The sequence below is a fragment of the Tympanuchus pallidicinctus genome, unplaced genomic scaffold, assembly GCF_026119805.1.
Source record: "Tympanuchus pallidicinctus isolate F22 unplaced genomic scaffold, pur_lepc_1.0 scaffold4, whole genome shotgun sequence".
NCBI lineage: Eukaryota > Metazoa > Chordata > Aves > Galliformes > Phasianidae > Tympanuchus > Tympanuchus pallidicinctus.
The window spans coordinates 34,574,441-34,595,635 of record NW_026294758.1 but is presented as its reverse complement, the minus strand read 5'-3'; the positions used below and the strand labels follow the sequence as shown (position 1 = coordinate 34,595,635).

At 38.6% G+C, this 21,195-nt stretch overlaps 1 protein-coding gene across 1 annotated transcript in view; it reads right to left on the bottom strand.

Annotated features, from left to right (window-relative positions):
* Positions 1-314: 314 nt before the first annotated feature.
* SLC28A3 (solute carrier family 28 member 3) overlaps positions 315-21,195 on the bottom strand; it is a 42,067-nt gene continuing 21,186 nt past the window's right edge. The window contains exons 6-18 of the mRNA XM_052701565.1: positions 20,597-20,741; positions 19,008-19,121; positions 17,528-17,605; positions 14,796-14,876; positions 13,559-13,639; positions 12,430-12,555; positions 11,199-11,329; positions 10,188-10,356; positions 8,319-8,516; positions 5,157-5,238; positions 4,045-4,143; positions 2,283-2,406; positions 315-1,761 (exon numbers count right to left, since the gene is read on the bottom strand). Coding sequence (XP_052557525.1) covers positions 1,659-1,761; positions 2,283-2,406; positions 4,045-4,143; positions 5,157-5,238; positions 8,319-8,516; positions 10,188-10,356; positions 11,199-11,329; positions 12,430-12,555; positions 13,559-13,639; positions 14,796-14,876; positions 17,528-17,605; positions 19,008-19,121; positions 20,597-20,741 — 1,531 coding nt within the window. The 3' untranslated portion in view covers positions 315-1,658. The remainder of the gene's footprint in view (positions 1,762-2,282; positions 2,407-4,044; positions 4,144-5,156; positions 5,239-8,318; positions 8,517-10,187; positions 10,357-11,198; positions 11,330-12,429; positions 12,556-13,558; positions 13,640-14,795; positions 14,877-17,527; positions 17,606-19,007; positions 19,122-20,596; positions 20,742-21,195) is intronic.

Here is a 21,195-nt window from a genome sequence, read left to right as displayed (position 1 = left end):
GCAATAATTAATGGAAAGATGAGAAGTTAATGCATACTGTTTTGTCAGAATCGATAGATTCATTTCTATCTGTGTGAGTTATGCTCTACCACTGGCATTTGCAAAACAAAACTTTTCCGCTCTTTAGCCCACGAAAAGAGCAGAACTTAAAAACATAACAGGCATCCTTTTTTTAACATAAATTCTTCACTTTTGGCACATTCTCAAAAACATACAGTAATTTTATTATGAAAACTCATATTTGTTTACCTCAACATAGGTAATCTTTTTTTATTACATTTACACATATAAACAAAGTGTTCTGCATGGGGAGAGCTAAAGCAGGCAGTACAACTGTTTGAAGACAATAACAAAGGAACATAACAAGTAAATCTTACATCCTAGAATAAAAAAAAGGAATATAACAAATAAATCTTATGTTCCTTTATGTGCTGGAAACCTTGCTTTTAGGCAGCATCAAACAGACCCATGAAGGACTTCTCCATGGTTAAGAACTGCACAGATCACTATGGGAAAAGTCAGTCCTGCATGAAACCAGGATTTCTGGCATCTAAAGGGATGTCAGATTTACTCGCTACCAAAATTCCTGGTTGTTTTTTTTGTTTGTTTGTTTGTTGTCCCCATCTTATTAAAACATCTATTCTATTATTCAATTTATTACAGGACTTGTCTCACTGAAATTTGGAAATAATCCTGCACCCTCTACAATGGTGTAGAAAACATAACCAGAGGAAATAAAATCAGGTTTTTTGTTTGACATATTTTATTTGATAGCACATTCTTCCATTTAGAGCCTGGTATTTGGGATCCATCAGTGTTGCTTTCACAGAGAGCTGGATTCTGACTTGATCTTATCCACATTTTGTTGATGCTCTGTTGATTCTGCTGGGAATATGACAGTGAGTACCCACTTGGTGACCATGGGATCGACCTTCAGCAACAAAGTTTGGGACAAATTGATGTGGGAAACCTCCTTTGGGATTTGGACTTTTCCAAGTCATGTGAGTTACCTCTAAGCACGAATCAGCCTCCTGAATTCAGATACAGACAGGATGCCTCCTACCTTCTGCTGAGGGCAGAAAGATGGGAGCTGGGGCACACAGTGGCTAGTCCCTTGGTTTGGGTACTTTTGGTGGCCAAGGGGATGAGGTGCATCCCATGCTAGAAGCTCAGTTCACATGTAGCCGTAGTTACCAGAAGAAGTGTACAGAGATTTCTGAGAACAGAGGCTTTTACCTGCAGTGAAACCACTTCTAAAGTATCAAAAAGGAGCAGAAAGGATAATAATTCTAAAAAATATTATTTGGAGTACACAACTTTCTGTAATTGCAAGTCAGATCCTCTGAGCATGATTTTCTTCTTGCCAATAGTAGTTTTATGCTACAGATTCATCAGTTTCACAGTAGAAATGAAATCAGAAATGTTCTTCTTTTCTGATGTGTAATAGAAGAACAGATCTGTAGCAGAAGGTCTCTTGCTTTCATCCCAGTTTAAATTTGGAACTTAATTCTATGCATGTCATAAGAAGTAGACTTGCAAGAGATAGGAAATAAAGGTCCATATTATTCACAGTTGTGGAAAAGGAAGCTTTTTACTGCCTTTCTGCCAACAAACATGGCTCTTAGTTATGAATATCCCACTCCAGATTAAAGCTTAATTCATGTGCAATTAAAAATTGTTTGATTCAGTATTTGGCAACATTTTTTCCAGAAGCTCAGGGTATAGTTTCCTCCAGAGAAGCTCTCGTGAGAACTGTTTGCACTAGAGAAGAAGGAAAAAACAGAAATCAGATTTACTCCTCTTTTGTGTGTTTGTGTACACACACACGCTTACACACGAACACATAATTTTTAAAAACTGACTATTAAAGTGTTAAAATTATCATGACTCAGAAGTTTTAAAAGTTCACAAAAAGGAGGTGAAAAAGAAAACAGAATTAAAAAAAAAAAAAAAAAGGGCTGCTAGAAAGATAAAGAGCTCCTTGTTACTAGGTGCAGAGCTGCTGAATGAGACCCTTGCCCACCTGGGCCTTTGCAGTGGGACAGAGGGTGTCATCACCATCTGCTCCTTCTGCCTGTAGCTCTCTCCCGAGCTCAACTCCACCATGCTGATGGCTGGGAGATGGGAATGCTCTGAGGAAGGGGCCAGGGCGTGCTGGCAGGAGGGACTGGTCCAGCCCTCTACCCATGTGCTCCCTCCCACTGGTGTGGGACTGAAATAGGGTGAGGAACGCCTGCAGCAGAGCCTGCACTACTTGTGGAGGATACTCAGGCCCTCATTACCTGGTGAAGGTCTGCTGGCAGCATTCGACCAGCTCTGTGATGTTGGCAGGGGAACTTGTAGAGTTGAAGGCAGTTTGTAACAAAATGTGGCATGGAACTTCCACATCAGGGATGGCCAGCATTCCTGTTAAAAAAGGAACAATTTTGGTAATTTTAAGATTAGGGTCGTCAGTTATTGGAGCAAGGTTGGATAAAATGTTCTGGCTGATTTGAAATCATCCCTTGAAATAGTTCCATAAAATGCTGCAAGTTTAAAATCCTCAAAAATCTTAGACGTTTTCAAAATTTTTACAGAACTGGATTAAGGAATCACATATGTTTTACCTACAGAAATTAAACTGTGGTGACCCATTGCATTAAGAACATCTGGGCCTTTTATGCCTTTTTATGCTTCTAAAAATGTATGCTAGTGCTGGGCCAGTGCGCTTTCAATAAATAAAATGGAGCTATGCTGCATTTATAGCAGAACAAGTATACATGCAAGCCTTTCTTTTGTTTTAAAAGAATGTGTATGGTTTATCTACCTGTTTTGGTGTTCTCCAAAATTACAAATATTAATATCCAATGTAGATGCAGACACAAAAATGTGAAAATAACAGCTCTTCCTTCTACTTAGTGCTATGAAACATGGTCACATTTTTAATATGTTATCTTACATGGGATAGTAGAAATTCTATGTCTCTTTCGCCTTCTGTGTAAATGAAAACATTTCATTTAATGTAAAATGAAAGCATCTCCCATTCCAGAAGAGGCAAGAATGTAATTTTCTTTCCATCGTAGATTTTGTTGTTTTGGAAAGATACCTGTACCTGTTCACAACTTTATTCTTACGGCCAAGTTTGTGAAATGACAACATTTAGTAAGACTTCCTGATTCCTCAGTTATACTAAGTAGTTTCATGCATTAAAACATTATGAGCACAGTGTGCCTAATGAAATTTCAGGTACTTTACTTCTATAACCTTCAGAAAACACAGCAGAATTATCCTTACAGCATGTATGGTATTGCTGCTGCTGTGATCACAAAGGGACAAGAAAGCTTGGTGGTTCCTATAGACAGATTTCTTTTTCAACTTAATGAAGAAACAATTTCAACAATTCTTCACTGGATAAATACCAGTGTTTATCACATGCTCCAAAAAGAAAGCTGTGAAATGCACTGTTAAATACTAGGGGTGAGTTCTGTCTGCTGAATTATACCTGGGAATACCTCCCAGGAGACTTACATGTTCTTTTTCATTTCCTCCCTTAACTGAATGCTTCATTGTGATTCTTCACTCACTATGAATGTGAGAACTTGCAAACAAGGATCTCCTGCTGAGTCCCACCTTACGACAGTTTGTTTAAATTAAACGTACAGTGGGAATACTATTAGACTCAAGCATTCTTTTAGCACTAAGATAAAAATTTTGTAGCTTCTCTCACTTCTCTCTTGCATTCTATTTCCCATCTAATTCACTGTTTCTGCTCTGTAATTACTTCTTTATTGCAATAGGCAGCCGTGTAAAGAAGAGATTTTATCCTAAATATAACTTGCCAACATCATTTTTTCTTGTGGGGTATTACACAAAGACTAACAAAAAAGTTTAAACTAAAGAAATAGATATTTCATATACTCCACTTTTCAGCAGCTTTTAATACAACGTTGACTTTTAATCTCATGAAGTTTCAAGTAGCAGGAGCTTCCCCCCTGTAATTATCACATTGATGTGCTGCCGCCCTGTGGTCACTTTCACCAAATGTACCAAACTCATGTACAGTACCTGCAATGCATGCTGTCATAAAACAGGCAACAGTTCCAGCGATCATTGCTCTGAAAGCACCACTAGCAATTTCCTTTTTTTTTGTGGGAGCCATGCTTGCTAGGAAGAAAAGTAAAGTGTGCATAAAATAGAAGGCTAGATATCAGGAAAAAAAAACACTTCAGTGAGAGAGTAGTCAAGCACTGGAATAATTGGACTAGGTGATCTCTGGAGGTCCTGTCCAATCCCTACAATTCTGTGATTCTGTGAAAAATACATGTAGATGCAAAGAAAATTAACATGCTAGTTTTCTCTTCATGTGAGCAAAGCCCCACCCTGTGGCTCTAACCAGAAGAAATCAAGAAGGAAAATTAGGTATGTTAACATTGTAAGGTTTGCTTACAATGTTAAGAAGCTGGTCTGAGCACAAAAAAGGCAAATTATGTTTGCTTTGGCAATTTGCACATCTCTGCCAGCCAACAGTTGCTTTTAGAAGTGAATTTCAGTCACTGTACTGGGATCTAGCCCCACATCTGGATCCTGCTCTTATCCTGCTCTTACACACTGCTCTGATGCTGGCACTGCAAAGCCCACCTCGGCTCCATGGTAAAGGGATCTAATAGCAATTCTGCTTTGCAGTGAGAAAGCCAGATGAATTTTCTTTCTTTCTTTCTTTCTTTTTCTTTTATTTCTTTATTTTAAATTCTCCTAGAATTCTGAAAAGTTTGTGTTTTTTTTTTTTATTTCTTTTTGTTTTTCTCTTCCCCTTTAAGTCAGTTGCATATAAGTAACATTTTTGAAGAAAAACACTAATTTTGTCTTGCAAACTAGTTGGCTACAGACATGGTTTGCTTATCCCAGTCCTAAGATCTATAGTAGTTGCAGTGGTTGGCGGCATGAGTTTTTGACAAGGAGACTTGGGGGCTTAGTTCCCTCCCCTCGTTCTCAGCTCATTTCCCGCACCTCAGTGTGAATATCCCTTAGGGAGTCCTCCCATGCCTAGCGGGCTACTGGTTCTTGAAAGAGAGATACTCAGCTCCTAAAGTTGCCAAGCTTCACCCCCGCAGCCCATCCCTCTGGGTGTTTCCTTGGTATTTGCTTGCTAATAAATAACCCATGAATGGCATTCTTACTTAGACTTCCTATTACCATTCCCAGAGAGCCGAAGTTGGCAAATCCACAAAGAGCATAGGTGGCAATGGTTTCAGAACGGACCTGGAAAACAAACAGATATTCAGTTGAATGAATCAAGACAGCACAGGCTGATTTAGAAGTCTGAAACTATGGCATTGTGGCCCAGGGCTCTGAGAACTGAAATCACATTATTAAATTGCACATGGTTGCTATCTCAGCGTGTGACTTGCAACAAGGTTAGCTCATTCTGTTCCTGCAGGTATGCTGGCTTTCATATCTGAGGACTCAAAGACCACGTGGTAGATTTATTCTTCATATACATTGATGAGTAGAAGTAAAGACAAAAATTATTCTTAACTCATAGTGACTACTAGATATTATTTTTTCAGAGTGTCACAGACTCACAGACTGGTAGAATGATATAGTTTGAAAGGGATCTCAAAGCCCAGCCAGTTCCAACCCCTCTGCCATGGCCAGGGCTGCCACCCATTGGATCAGACTGCTGAAGGCCCCATCCAGCCTGGCCTTGGACACTTCCAGGAACCACAGCTTCTCTGAGTAGTCTGTTCCCATCTCATACCACCCTCTAAGTAAATAATTTCCTCCTGACTTCTGACTTAAATCTCCCCTCTTCTAGTTCAAAACCATTTCCTCTTCTCCTGTCACTATCAGACCATTTAAAAAGTAAGCCTACCTCTTTCTTATAAGCCCTGTTTGTTATTTTTTTTATTGGAGGGCTGCAATGAAGTCTTCTTGTGGCCTTTTCTTTTCTGAGCCAAAAAAACCCTGCTCCCTCTGCCTAAATTTGGAGAGATGCTTCAGTCTCTGGACCTGCTCCAACGCCTGGATGTAGTATTCCGGATGCAGCCTCACAAAGGCAGTATAGAGGAAGACAATCCCCTCCCTCTCCCTGTTGGCCACCCCTCTTTTGCTGCAGTCTAGGAAGTGGTTGGCCTTCCAGGTTGCAAGCTCACAACCAGCTTTTCATTTGCCAGGTTTTTTCCTGCAGGGCTGCTCACTGAGATGAATTCTCTCAGACTGTTGCCCTGATCCAAGTGCAACATCTTTCACTTGGCCTTTTTGAACATCATATCATGAGTCAGAGAGCTTTAATTCATCTTGATGTTCATAGCTGGCCTGGTTTTGTAGCACTCTGCTGAAATCTCAAGTTTTGGTATGCTGTCCCTAATAAGCAGAGAGTTTTATGAGCCCAGCTGCTCTGTGTATGCTCCATCCTGTGGATGGAAGAAGGAAATGGAAATACTTTTCATTCAGAGTGGATGCTTTGATGTAATAACAGGCAGATAAATGTTATGATTTATGAATCCCTACTACTAATTTATTTGCTTCCTGACTTTAGCAATCTTCCTTCTCTTGGAAGGACCCCTTCCCACATGGAGGCACCCCTCACAGGACACAAGAATGACTGTGTGTGGAATCAAGATAGAAACTTCAAGGCAAATGTAGTTCCAACACTTTGGGGAAAAATGTAGCATCCCTCAGCAAATAGACTTTTGCTCCCAGTCAGCTCATAACTTCTATTTACTGTATTTTATGTGCAAGACAGCTGGATGAGTGTTCTAGTAGGTTTTCTATTTATTAGAAGTTTCCTCTATTTCCGTTCCTATTTTATGAAAACCAATTTGTAGAAATTTTCAATCAATCTGTACATATGCGGGAAAATGTGTTTCAAGTGCACATTCTGCCTACTTTTCCTAGAAAAGGTTTTGTGTACCATGATTTCCTGCTTTTACTTGCATTCTCCCAGCTTAAAAAATTGGAAGCTTTGTAATTACTTACTTAGATCAGGCAGTAAACAAAACTGCTTGTTTGCTTTCTCTGTCTGAATATCTGTTACTAGACACACTAGTTATTATTTATGCAGATCAGAAATTAGAACTGGAAGCTATGCTACTCTCGGATGAACGGTTGTTCCAATTAAAATGATTACTTGGCCATTTTTACAAGTGTTATGAATCAAAATTGCTTTTACATCTCAGAGACTTTTATTGTGGGAGTTAATACAGCTCTGTGAGAATATTCATTGTGAACAAAGAAGTCTTATACTGCATTTTACTGAATAAAAAGGAAAAAAATAAAGTAAAATACAGGTGATGGGATCTAAATCAGACTAAATCTAAGAATTCATTGAATTCACAGCCATTTTCCCTTATGGAACATAACATGGCTATAACAAGGCTGACCAAAGGTCTATCTAGCTCAGAGATCTTTCTCTAGGACCACTGATTGTGGAAACATGGGCAAGAGTGGGAGAATTTGATCAGACTAACTGGCTTTATACCTCAATTTCTGATACATGTTCCAGGAATAAAGAATGCAAGTGGTCAGGAACAAGGCTTTAGTTTTGTACCAAGGCAGGTATCCAAAGTATCATACTAAAGAAAATGAAAATTAAAGCCTATACCTAAGAAGGTTTCCTAACTAAGGGTCCTCTACTCTGACAGCTTATCTTGATTGGAATAGCAAGGACCAGTGGAGGTGGCAAAGCTCATAAACGGGGGTGCTAGAGTTACAGCTGCAAAAATCAGTCTTGATCACTGTATTCTTTGCCACTGTGCAAGTAAGTGCAAATTATATGGGATAAAAATACCTGGTGTATGCCATATTATATGCCTTGTACTACTGCCTTCTGCATGGGGATAATAACCTCCAGTAGATGTGCTGCACGGACAACAAGATGATACTATTCTAAATGCTATGAGCTAGAGCTTCCTGGATTTCTCTCCAGAAGCATAATGCTTGAGTAAATCTCTATGGACAGGAATATCCTTCAGTTCTTGCCCAGAATTTTCCTAGGAGAGTATGTCATAGGGAAGTGCTACCTAAGAATGAAGTAAGAAAAAAGTCACTTTGAAGATAGCCATAGGCTTCAGGAAATGTTCTGCGGGATATGGCATATTCTTTAAAACTTCTCTAGCCATAAGCTATTCCTTTCTTTACTTGTTTGAGATATAGTGTGGTAACAGTCATGGCAGGCTCACAAGACAACGCTGTATTTTAACAATTGTGATCTGTTGCTGAAAGACACAGTTTAAACCAATATGCCACCACTGTCCCGATGAGCCCATACTAAAAGATATATTGGTTGCAGCAAAAAAGAATTAGATTGAATAAATATCTATAAAAGAAAATCTACTTACCGTCATATATTGTTTCACATCATTGATGTACATGCTCCCACCCTTTTCTCGATTGTGTATCAGTTTTGAGAGACGTTCATAAGCCACAAATTCATTGAAGAAAGTCTTGTAACCTAGGAGTCCACCAACAATAAAGCTGTCTTCCCAGTCTACTCCCATCATAAAGGAGAATGGCATAAAGAGATATGCACAAATGTTCTGCAAAATATGTAAGACAAAACTGGTCAAAAGTGATCAAAAAACAATGACAGCTGATAAGTTCTATAGACTGAAAGTAAAGGTGGGTTTATTTCAGTGTAGGAACATTGGTTTTCTTACTGCCAGAACATCTGAGAGATTGGGAATTAATTTTTAAAATATCAATTCACAATTTAGATCTAAAAAAGTAATTAGATATATCCTTAATTTTATCCAAATACTTCAAACACTTCATATAAAATAAGTCTCTGTGCCTTATTTTTCGCCAAAAATGACTTCTGGATGGTTAGAGCATTTGAAGAAAATAAAAGGGCTTGAGTTAAAAGTGCTGACAAAAGAATAAAAATCTGGTTCATATGCTGATTAAATCGTTTTAATAAACAGGCTTTACAGGTTATTGAACTCCAATTGGTATAAAGAAAAGGGCTTATTTCTGCGTAAAAGCTGTACTCCTGACATAATTAGAATGATACATGTTTTTCCTAGTATAAAAACTATGCAAGAAAAAACATATCTCATATTCCAGTATAGCTTATTTTTGCAAATGAAAGGTCAAGCAGTGAAAGCAGATTGTCTTTTGTGGACCTAACTGAGATTAGGCAGTTACTGTTCTTGCACGTCTCTCTGCCCCAACCCCACAAAAAGTATGTCCTCACACCAACATCTTCCTTTTCCATTCAAGACAAAAATGCACAGCTAACCTGTACATCTACAGCACAGACCCACTAGGCTTACAGTCCTAGCTGGACCTTCTTCAAGAGCGGAATGGAACACAACAGAAGTTAGTGACTCTCAAAAGAAATGGCCAAATGAAAATGTTTGTGTATTGCATCTTCTTATAATTTATCCATTCATCCAAATCCTGCTCCATCCATTAGTTTCTGAAACACCACCCTTGCAATGAATGTGGCTGAAGTATGCATACACATGCCTTTCCTCTGCTGTGGTTGTCCATGTAGTGAAATAATCTGCAGAAATTTCTGTAGGATAGCATCTTAATATTATTAAAGCCAATGTGAGCATCTATCCACTTCTTCAGGCCCTGTATCACAATGCTATATCCATGTTTCATACTGCTGGTGTATCAGGAATTTGGAAAACAGAAAGACCAAATCCATTGAATCACTGTTCTGTTGGGTCAAGAACGATGTATCATCCTAAGCTAAAAAAAATCCTCAAAAACTGAGTCCTATTTAAAGTCTGTTTTCTCAGCTGATTGATTTGGTTGTAGTTTTACAGGTAACAAGTCCAGCCTTGTACCACTGTCCTTATTTAGGTGAAGCTGGGGAGCTTTAAGGACTTGCTGTGGCTACTTAAAGCAAAAGGCACTTCAATGTTTATTTGAAGGAGATGTTAATGATTTGGCAAGTACACAGCCAAGCCAGAAGAGACAAGTATTGGCACACAATGCTCAAAAAAGTGCACTTATCAAAAACAGTTCAGAGGGAAACTCTACATGGACTAATGAACAGAAATATTTACATGTCAAAAATTTCCCTTTGATAGTAAAGACATTTCTGAAGAATACATGCGCAAAAGTATAAATTTTTAGATCATACTAAAAAATCAACACAACAGAACAGATGACAACAACAAGCCACACAGATGCTTAATTTAAGAACAGCAGATTATGTACACATGTAAATTGTATTAAGGACTTGAAGACCATACCTCAAAATTCAGTTGTGGATAGTCAAACAAACTGCCCACCCAAGAGAGGGCTGAGTCGACAAAAGCCAGCAGGGCAAGGAAGGAGATGAGATTCACAGTGATGTTTGCCACCAACAGAATAGAGCTGGATGCACCTTGACTGGCTGCCTCCAGCAGGTTATTTGATTCACTTATTCAGTGAAAAAAAAAGCAAACACAACAGATTGTGAACATTTTGTAATTCAAGAAAAATCACAGATCTAAAAGTTTCATGAATGTGATTAGCAATCAACTCCTAGAACTGTCTGTGCAGTCATAAGGAAAATAACGGTCAGGTTTGTGCCTTGGATCCTCTTGGGAGATACTGGGAGGGTGTGTCTTTGGTACCCCGAGGACAAATTCTGGCATGGTTGATAGTAAGAGTGTTTTGGAAATAGAGGTTGGGCAAAATCTGTATCATATCCCAGTGCTGTGACTGCTTGAGACACTGCTGGGATGAGGGAGTGGGCACTGATCTTTTTGCAGGCAGCCCTTGCAGAGATGCTTATTCTGTTCAGAAGCAGCTTCTTCCAAGACTTTCTGCTTTGTCTATCTTTCCTGAGGCAAGTAAGTCTCCCTGCAGATGGGCAAAAAGTTTGCTGCTGCTGCCGTCACTGAAATGGTTGCTCTACCTTTATTTCTGTTTGCTTGTATCTGTAGATTTGTTGCAAAGAAAAGAGCAAATGGGAAAATATTTTGGTGATTCACATTGAACAGGCATTTCAGTCTCCTGAAGAGTTGTCAAGCCCAGGTCCATAGCAGCTCTGCACCTGTCCTGATGAGTAGTGGTAGGTACCTTCAAATAGTTATAGCTGGGCATGCTGCACTTGAATTCATAAACTGCTAGCTTGGCACATAGCAGCATGTACTTGATTTAATTCCTGCCCGCTCATCATGTGCTGCCCCTAAATCTTATGTGTAAGGAGTTAATTAGTTTTCTGAATGGTGTTTTCACAAGATTATTACTGTTAACATAGAACCTAGATGAGTTACCCTTTTGCCATTTTTAGGCCACTCTTCAAAGTTACTTTAGGCTTTTCAGTTTCAGGCCAAAACAGTTTGGAGGTGGCTAACGATGCTGGTGCGGACATGACAGAAGCAGTCAGTAGGTGGGAAGCAGAAACCTAGAATTTTGAGTGACAGAAAATATGCTGTGATAACTGCATCATGAACATAAACAAGCATGTAGAAAGCAACTAAAATCATTAGATGACTGGATTATTTTTCTACAGGGAGTCATTAAAAATATCACATTACTTGTAGGGAAAGAAAGAAAACTGGAGAAAGCTAACTGGAGAGGGTGGAAGCCTAAGAAGTAAAAAGTACAAAGGAATCTTTCCATGAGGAGAGCTGCTTCTCTCCTATCCAAACCAAAAATCAAAAGAAAGAAAGAAAGAAACGAAAAAGCCAGAGGCATGGCAGAACAAAAACAAATCCAGGTCCTGCGTGCAGCAATAGAAGAAGAGTGAGAGCTAGCTTCTGTAACAGTGCATGTATGTTCCTTGATAGCCAAACATTATTTCCGTCTCTTGAAAGTGCAATTAAAAAAAATGTACTTGGCTTAATTTCTTTGTTACCCTTTCATCTCTTCTTTCATAAATTTCTACGCAAAAAACTTTGGTAGCTTTTGCAGTATTTCTAGCTCTTCTTCTCTTTGCTTCTTGGTCTTTTCAGTCAGTCCTCTCTTCTTGCCTCTGTCCCTCCATTGTATTTTATTCAGATATGGAACAAATTTATCATCCATCCCTTGATGTCTCTGATAGAAAATCACACCTTCAGCCTTCCTTTTCTGTCTAACCTTGTGCTGCTAGACTCATGGAAGACAAGGCATTCACTATTTGTGTTTATACAGCATTATTAGAACTTCGGTCACAAACAAAGTATTTAGGATTGTATGGCTAGCAGCCACTCCTGAAGGACTTCATCTGTGACAAGCAAGCATATTCCATGCTAGTTCATCTGGACTGCAGAAATGTACAGAAATCAGAATTTCCTTGCAGCTAAGGCAGGAAGACTCTCTGTACACCTAAGGTGTATTACTCTACTTAAGATCAGACCATGTTATCTTCTTCTTCTTTTTTGTGATTACTTCTATCAGGAAGAAAAAAAAAAAAAAGGAGGTAGAGGAATAACTCAGCTGTACTTCCCAATATTTTACCTGGGCTTCTCTACTTAAATAGTTTAAGCTAAACTATATGTTTTCAGTTCTCCCTCTGTCACTTACCCCAAAAGAAATATATGCTCCTAAGACACTTCCAGCAATAGTTGAGAATCCTGCTGTCATGACTGCATGGAGTTCAGATTTGGTGATGTATGGCAAATATGGCCGTACCAAGAGAGGAGACTCTGTCTGGAATTGAAAAACAAACAACAAATTCAGAACTTCCTAATAAATCCTCAGAAATTTATCTTACTAAATGGGCAGGAAAATCACCAGCTGCATCGCACACTCCTATGTGTTTTTCACCAGTCAATCTTTGTGCTAATGAGTGCACAACATGAATAATTTAGGGCTTTTTTCTTCAGGAGAGAAAATTTCACCAGCATGTCTCTTACTGATGATTCTTGCAGATCTTAACTTTCCTCCAAAGGCCAAGTGAAATTGCCAAGAAATGCAAATCGAGTTCTGAGTGAGCTAGAAACAGCCATGGATTTGAGCTGCAGGTAGAGCTGTGCATCGTGGGATACATGTACACCAGCCAGTATTTATGGGCAGGTGCTCCCAGTACTTCTGGCATGAGTGTGAACGTATCCTGAGGGTAGTGTTAAGGGCATTCTAGAAGAAGTAGGAAAGAGTAAGGCACTGTTGCAAAATAACTATGATGTGGTAAGTGTTTTTTGGGGATTGGACACTACTCAGTGATGTTTTCACTCTTCTCTGAAGTCTTGGATTGATACTGCTGTAGTGTAATTTTACTGAATTTTCCATTAAGTGGACCATGCCTCCATGGCTAAGGCCTTGTGCAGATGAGGCAGGATCCCATTCTCTCTATCACTATCTGCCTTGTGCCCCCTTTTCATCCCATTTCTTTTCTCCTTAGTTTAAGAAGAAAAAAAAAAAAAAAAGAAAAAAAAATTATAGCCTTGGAGTAGTCTCACAAGGGAGATCCATTACCTACATTTATATCTGAACAGCTTTTGGGAACAGATGTATTTCCAAAAGTATGTTCTGTTGTGGCCAACACATAAACTTGGAAGAATTCTATCTTCCAGGAAATCAACCACCAGACTTTCTGTACTATTGTCCTTACTTCATCTGAATTGAATTTTTATACACAGATGCTTGCTGAATAGTTATATTTCACGATATTCAGTAATCTCATTCTAGCATGTTTTTCCATGCTTAAACTCACCTGTCCCACAAATATGTTACCAGCAGCTACAAGAGACTCAACAGGAGTTGTCCCCATAAAAATCTGCATTATCCAACCAACCTAAAAAGTGATAAAAAGTGAAAAAAAAAGAAAAAACAAATAAACACATTGGTGTGCCTGATCCATTAACTTCTTGAATTAATCATGTCAGTATCAGGGCTCTGAGACTCCATAAATATTTAATATTAATGATTTCAACATCAAGATAAAGTGTATTCATTTAGGAGTAACATGCTTAAATAAGACAAGGAGGAATAATTTAACAGAACTGAAGGTAAAATTCTGAAAGACCTCAGGCTCCTCCTGGGCACTAGGTGCTGAACTAAATTAACTGAAGTAGATATTTTGATATGTCATTATTACTTATGCACCTTTCCAAAGGGACTTTGACCATGTGAAGGGGAACAAAATGCAGAATTTTATTATGGCAAAAAATTTAGTACACAGTATTTCATCTTGGAGAAGTTTGTGCTTATTGTGTAATAATCCTGTAAATGTGAACGACAAAGGACTTTTCACGTTTATTCAGAAATAAGCTGTAATTGTCACCAATAAAAAGATCTTTTCCCTCATCTGATAAATTCACTGGGCATATAGGTAGAAAGACTAATTGTAGACTTGCTAGCCAACTTTACAGACTGGACAGCGGACCTATGACCTGACAAAAATGAAGACAAAGTATGAGATGAGGAAACAGTTTCCAATCTTTGGTTTTGGGGTGGTACTGTATGGATTCAGGAGTTGGACTTGATCCTTGTGGTCCCTTCCAACTCAGAGGGTTCTTTGATTCTGTGATTCCGTAATCTTATTTGGGGAGACAAGTTCTCTGGGCAGCCTGTGTGTGGGTGGTGTTCACAATTACTCCTGCAATACTTTGTAGTAGGCAGCAATCCAACTGGCTGCAATGTAGCCTTAATCTTGCATTTTGTGGGATGGAAAATGGACATGTGACAGATGGAAAGGAAGATTTAGGTAAGGATAGCATCTGAGGGGCTCGAGAGCAGCCATGCAAAGCCATTGGCTACTGTGGCATTAACAGTACAGTCTGGGGTGGAAACGGCACTTGGTGATGTCACTTACGATTTTGTAGTGGTGACATTCAAAACTACTGTCAGGTTAAAAATAAACTACTTTCCATATGTCTTCCCTGAAAGGATACAGGCATTCAAGGTGTCTCATATTAGGCAAACAAGAACCTACTGTTAGCAATTCTTACCTTTCCAACGAGCCACTGCATGAATCCAATGTGATAAAGCATAGACATTACTGTGCTGAAGAAAACCACAATTGGCAAGACCTGATTGGGAAGCATAAAATCATTAAACTTCTAGAATGGTTTTCCTGTCCATGATTCTGTAGACTCATGTTTTTTGAGATACATTCAGAAGTCTTGAAAACTAATCATTAAGTTTACATCTATGCTGTAAAACTTCTAACCTTCATGAATTGTTGTATTTGTGCTGGAATTATTTATTATCTATCTGTGAAGTATTTGTTTATAGCTGTATTTATGTGAGCTCAAACATTTACTGAGCACTAGCACTTTCTAAAACATGTACCGACTTTTGAAAGCCATGAAATATATACAATGGCATAGAATTCAGAGTTCAGCTCCTCTGTGTTTATTTCTTAAAAAAAATCCTTTTTAGACAGCTATAGAAGTACTGGGACAGAAATCCTTCAGAAGATGGAGAGATTCTAATGGGAATTGTAACTACCTCGATTTCCCACAATAAAGTGCAGCTCGCTTAGAAAGCTCAAGCAGTATAGCTGCCACTTAATAACACAATATAGTAAAATCCTCTGTTTTGTTATTCCATTATATTGATAACATTGAGTGTGGCATATGGAAGAACTCTGTAACTGTAAGTACAGACACATTCTGCTTAAAAACAAATTCACACATTTATACTTATTAAATATAAGGAAAATCAAATATGTATCCTTCAGTGGAAGTAGAAGGAACATTTTCCTTAAACATATGATTTAAAACAATTCCAAGAATGTCCAACCCACTATGTGCTAGTTTTTCACTTTGAATAAAATTAATATAACTTAATTCTCAAGTTGTCAAACACATGGGAGCACTTCATTTCTATACTCATAGAAAAAAATAATAGAAAAAATATCTCAGAAGTCTCCAGGATATGTCAAACAAATTAATGATGGTTAAAACCATGCCACTAAGAATAGTAAGGTATTATGTGTGCTGAACTAAGGTCATAATATATCATAAATAAAAGAAGTAAACGGAATGGAAAAAAACAAAAACAAAAACCAAAAAATATTGTTAGTTCAGAACTTTCCAGCAAATTAAAGCTGTTCCTTAATACAATCAACAATTTTGATAAACCCTGGAAACTCAATTTAGATAATCAAAAGTCTGCTGTGTATGTCAGTTAAAATCATGAGTGTCTTTCACTCCAGATGGATGAGCTATCAGTTGATGGAGCAGAATGTTTTTGGCTGAAGGAGAGAGGAGCCCGTGTTCTGTCTGTAGTAGGTGACAGCTAGCATCCCTTTGCCTCACTTCAATCACTTCTTCCTGTGAAAATAACCTGCAGAACTGTAAATCATGCTTCTCCATTTCTGAGCTGCAGGCAGTTCTGGATGTAGAGTTATTCTTTATGAAACAGAGAGGTTATTTTCCAGTTGTGACAATTTCTGCCTTGACTGCATAAAAAGCAGGAGACTATTTTAAAGCTAAACTAAATCCCCAGTGACTTAATGTTGTACCAAATACGTTATGTCTTCATCAGAAAATAGCAGCAACCATTTAATAGGTAAATAGCTGTTTTAATGATCTATTCAGGCTAACAGTCATCTAGGGCATAACGAAATCACATGGAAAATATTTGCAAATCATTAATACAAGCACATGGAAATCAGCTACATGCAACACACTGCATTGCAATGGATTTTCAATTACACTGTCTGCAGAAATAAATGCAATGAAAATCAAAGTCAACTGACTAAAACAAAACCTATTCATCAGTTAAGCTTGAAGGTGCACACAGGTAGAACCTGTAGGTGAAGAAGATGTCAGTGCCAAGGAAAGTGGATTGAGAACTACGAAAGGAAATTCAACACAGAAGTCGGATGGACCTCATCTTGGATCTTCTCTCCATAAACGGCTAGCATGTTTTCACTTGGGGAAGAACAGATAGGTCCTGTAGTGTAATTATACCTTCTTGGTCAAACTAATGGAACTATATCTCTCTCCATGAAAAAACATTCAGAAAGTTCAGTCTCCTGTTTCTAGTACCTACCACATACTTTTAGATAGGCAAGATTTAACTGATGAAGAAATGTAATGAGTACCCTGAAAAAGCCAGTATCTTCTATGTACAATTTGTAACAAAGAGCTAGAAGTCTAGGCTTAGAAATCTAGCTACCTTCTGCATGGGCACCTTTTCCTTGGTATGAAAATACACCTAGGCTTTCCACTTCTAAATAGGCAATGTCTGTCACTTAGTGGTCTATACAGTAATTCAGGATATGACAGTATAGCACAGTATAGAACCTTGTGCAGACATGAGGAAGGTAGGCAGGAGATGATGTTTCTTTAAAGTGGAAAGGACATCTTTCACCAGATTAGACTGCCCAGGGCCCTATCCAACCTGACCTCCGTATGGATAGGGCATTCACATACTCTCTGAGCAGCCTGTGCCTTGCCATGCTCTTAGTAAAGAATTTTTCCCTTACATCTAACAGGAATCTACACTGTTTTAACTTAAAGCCATTACTACATGATCTCTAACTACAGTCCATTATATATGAGACTCCCAGATCTTATATGCAGAACAAAATATGGAAGCGTTTGCCTCTTAGCTGATCTCTCAGGTTACTACACTCTTATAGTAAGACATATAATGCATATATTTCCCATACATTCTGTTCCTTTCTGCGACCTAACTTCCCATACTGTACTTATAAAAGCTACCTTACCTTAAAAGCAAAGAAATGATCTGTGTATTTTTCACCAAAGACAAACTTAGCACCTGTGTCAGAGTACTCCAGAAAAGTCTACAGACAGAATAAAATGAAATTAGTAATAGGCTCTGTGTCATCAACAAAAAGCATAGCAATACTGCTAGATTTGTTGCAGCAATTTTGTGCAGTTCAAGGATCTTGTGCTATGCTATTTATGGGTCAAGGCTTAACTGAGCTGCATCAGTTAGGGGTTTCTGCTCTGTTCTGCCACAAGTGCATACTATTTCCAACTGTGTAAATGAACAGCACAGGACAAGTTTTCCTGCTTTACCAAGAGGAGAATGTATTTTTTAATTTTGATACTGTGGTATTCTACACTCCCAATGTAAATACGTACAATAAATGAAACTGTTTGAAAGGGAGATATGATGGTTGAGGTAATGAGTTGTAAAAAGAACAGTCAAAAGCTGACATAAAAGAAGATTTTACTTTTTAATTCTGGTATTGTGGTTCATTCTTATATTCCTGACACCAACATATGCTATCACTGATAAAATGTAAAATGGAGATGTAAATGGCTAGTTACAATGACAGTGGCCATAAGCCACATGGAGCTAATGAGAGGGGGCACTGAAAGGGAAGGCTGAGAATCCAATGACAAAACCCAGGTAACTTCTGTTGCTTGCAGGGTAGCAGGAAACAGACGTCAGATGTGTGCCTCCACTCCTGTGCAGAGAGTACATTCCGCCCTGTCTTACTTTAAAGGCACTTAATTATCTGTACTGTGAAGAACTGATGCATAAATAGTAACTCTGTGATGAAAAGTCTGAATGTCCTTCAGTGAGTACTCTCTAGTCTGATTTTTGGATTTTTTTTATTTAGTACTTTGCAACAGCGAGCTTATTAAAAACCTTTGTGTCTGCAAACTACCTTTACAGATACCTAGAATCCTGTCCCCCTCTAGAGATCTCTTACTGTTTGCAGTGACCTGGTTTGCTTTGTCCCAGAGGTGGATTCTTCTACTTGTTCCTTACTTTCTTATATGTTGTGATAAGTCTTACAAGCCCCTGGAACTACAACTGTTCTGAAGATAGTGGTTTTTCAGGCTTGCTAAATCTCAAAGCTTTTCAGCATGTCAAGATTTTTAGAGGGATATTTCGGTGTTGGACCAAGTGTTAGTATTTCTATGAGGGAACTAGGATAAAAGCAGATTTCCATTTGGAGGGTTGCAAGATATGATTTTATCCCAAGGAAGGTAAAGACATTAACAAACTCTGGTCAGTATTTATCAACCTGTTGCACATGGTCTTGTGGTATCTAGGTGAGACAGAAGAGAAGACTGAATGTAGGTTGTCAGTTACTATTCAGAACTCAGTTTTCCTCATGAGGGAAAAACATCTAGGGGCAAATAGATTGTTGCACTGCCTGACTGTTAAGTAAGAGCCTCAAAACAGAAAATGACATAAGAAATAAACAGTTATGTCCAGTAGCTTACCTGGGTCTGAATGCCTAGCCAGTTAAATACATCAAATCCCAGTTTTGTCCTCAGGATAAGAACCCCAAGAATAAACTGCATTACTATTCCTGAAAACACTGGTCTCCAAGCAACCTAGATGGACAGGAAAGTAAAAATGGTGAAACTTCTTGTTGTTTAATATGTAACAATATAGTTCAAATGTTTCTTAATATAGTGCTTAATGGATTGTTTGGCTAGTCTGCGGGGTAGCAGCAGCCGCCAAAGCAAGGGTCTCAGAGCATAAGTCGCTCCTAATGGGAGAACTTTGGGGTGTGGCTATCTCTATCTGAGATAAGTGCTGAAAATCTGGTTATATAAGTGTGAACATGCTCATTTCACCAACACAGATTGCAAGCAAGCAAGTAATAATAAAAGGAGAGACAGTTCTTCCTGTGTTACAGTTTAAAGTTGAAATAAACAGACATGATGGCAGCAGACAAGTGATACTTTGACAGGGTTCTTCCTGTCTCTTTCTTTATCCTCCTCCCTCCCTCCCTCCCTCCCTCTCCATGTTTTTTTTTTGTTGTTGTTGTTGTTTCTTTTTTTTCCCTTTTTTTTTTAAACTGGAATCATCATCCAAAAAGAAATAACTAAGGTGATTTTTTAATTAAAAAAAAAAAATTTCTACACAGACTTTATCATATGTTTGAGTAATTGCAGCTGTATATTTGTCTTCTCCAGCTTGTATACTTGGGAGCTACTTAGTGCTAGCTATTGCTAGTCATGCGACACAGTCAGCCACAGGAAAAGCCGTGTCTGTATTTGAATGGCCCCTCTTTGCTACACACACAGATTTCTGCTTTGCTGCCTCAGGAAAACTTCATTTTATTTCATGAAAACTGCATCTGATAATTAATAAGACAAATTGCTGAGATGGCTCTTGTTAATTCATTCAGTTGGTATTTTAATAGTATGAACCAATTAAGTGTAACCAGGACCCGTTGGACAGCACAAAGTTTTTTTGGAAGCTGAGGTGGGAGTTGCCATGGCTTTTGTGATATCACAGTGGTGCAGAGAATTATGGTGGAAATCTCAGTTGGAAAATTAACGTAAATGGCATCAGGGAGCCTGTAACAATTTGTTAGTGAAACCTGTGGGACTGAGCTTGGCATTTGCAATGGAAATAAAATTGATGAGAGTACAAGAGCTCCAGTTCATGCAGTTTGCTTTAACATGACAAGAATGTACACTGTCACTATAACCCGACATTCTGGAAGCTGTGGTAAGCCTGCTGTGGATGAGAGGCAAAGAGCAACCTGCTCAGGCTTGCATTCATGCTCTGGAAGCAAACGCGTTCCCACCCACAGCTCTGCTGGTACAAAGGACAGGAAATGGCCTCCCGAACAATTAAGAGACAGTTGCTCATACAGCCCCATGAATGTTTCCCAAGATGTCAGAGCAAAATGGATTTCCTCCAAAGTGAAATGCATCACTGTACTTTGACAAGCTTAAATTCTGGTTTTAATGAGTTTTCTTTTACTGTTACTGAACTTAGCCCTAAACAGGGAAACAGTTTTTGAGACATTAAACTTAAAATAAGAAAGATCCAAAATAGATTAAATACTCACTCTTGTTGGATACTTGGAGAATATAAACATCAAGAGAATATACATCACAAGCCCACCAAAGGAGATCAGCTGGTGGGGTCCTTGTCTTGCTGTGTCAAAGATGAGCCAGAAAATGATAGCTACAATAACAACTGCACACACTACCCTGCAAGATAAAAAAGTGTCAGGCATGACATTGTGGAGGAGTTCAGAGATTCCTTCCCTCCTTTCTGTCCCTGACATTTACTTTTCTGTGAAAAAGATCTCTGAACACAAGTATTAAGCTGAAACATTCAGTTGTACAAAAGCAGGAACGTGTTTTAGTGCTGCTCTCACTGCTACACCCCTCGGTGTCAACCAGAAGTGTCTTGCACCTGTGCTCCCAGAGGAGTGATGAACACTCAGTAAAATACAAGTGACTAGGCATTGTTTCTACTAAGTGAAATGTGAAAATATGCCCTCCTTTCCTACTCCATTCTCTTTTTCCTTTATGTCTTCCCCATTGACTAATTTGTTGGATCTGGGCGAGAGCTTCATTTCAAACTGCCTTGTGCACAGAAAATACATAGCATTAAAGAGCAGGCTGCAAACCGCTTACTTCTTTCCAACTGACTGTAGCC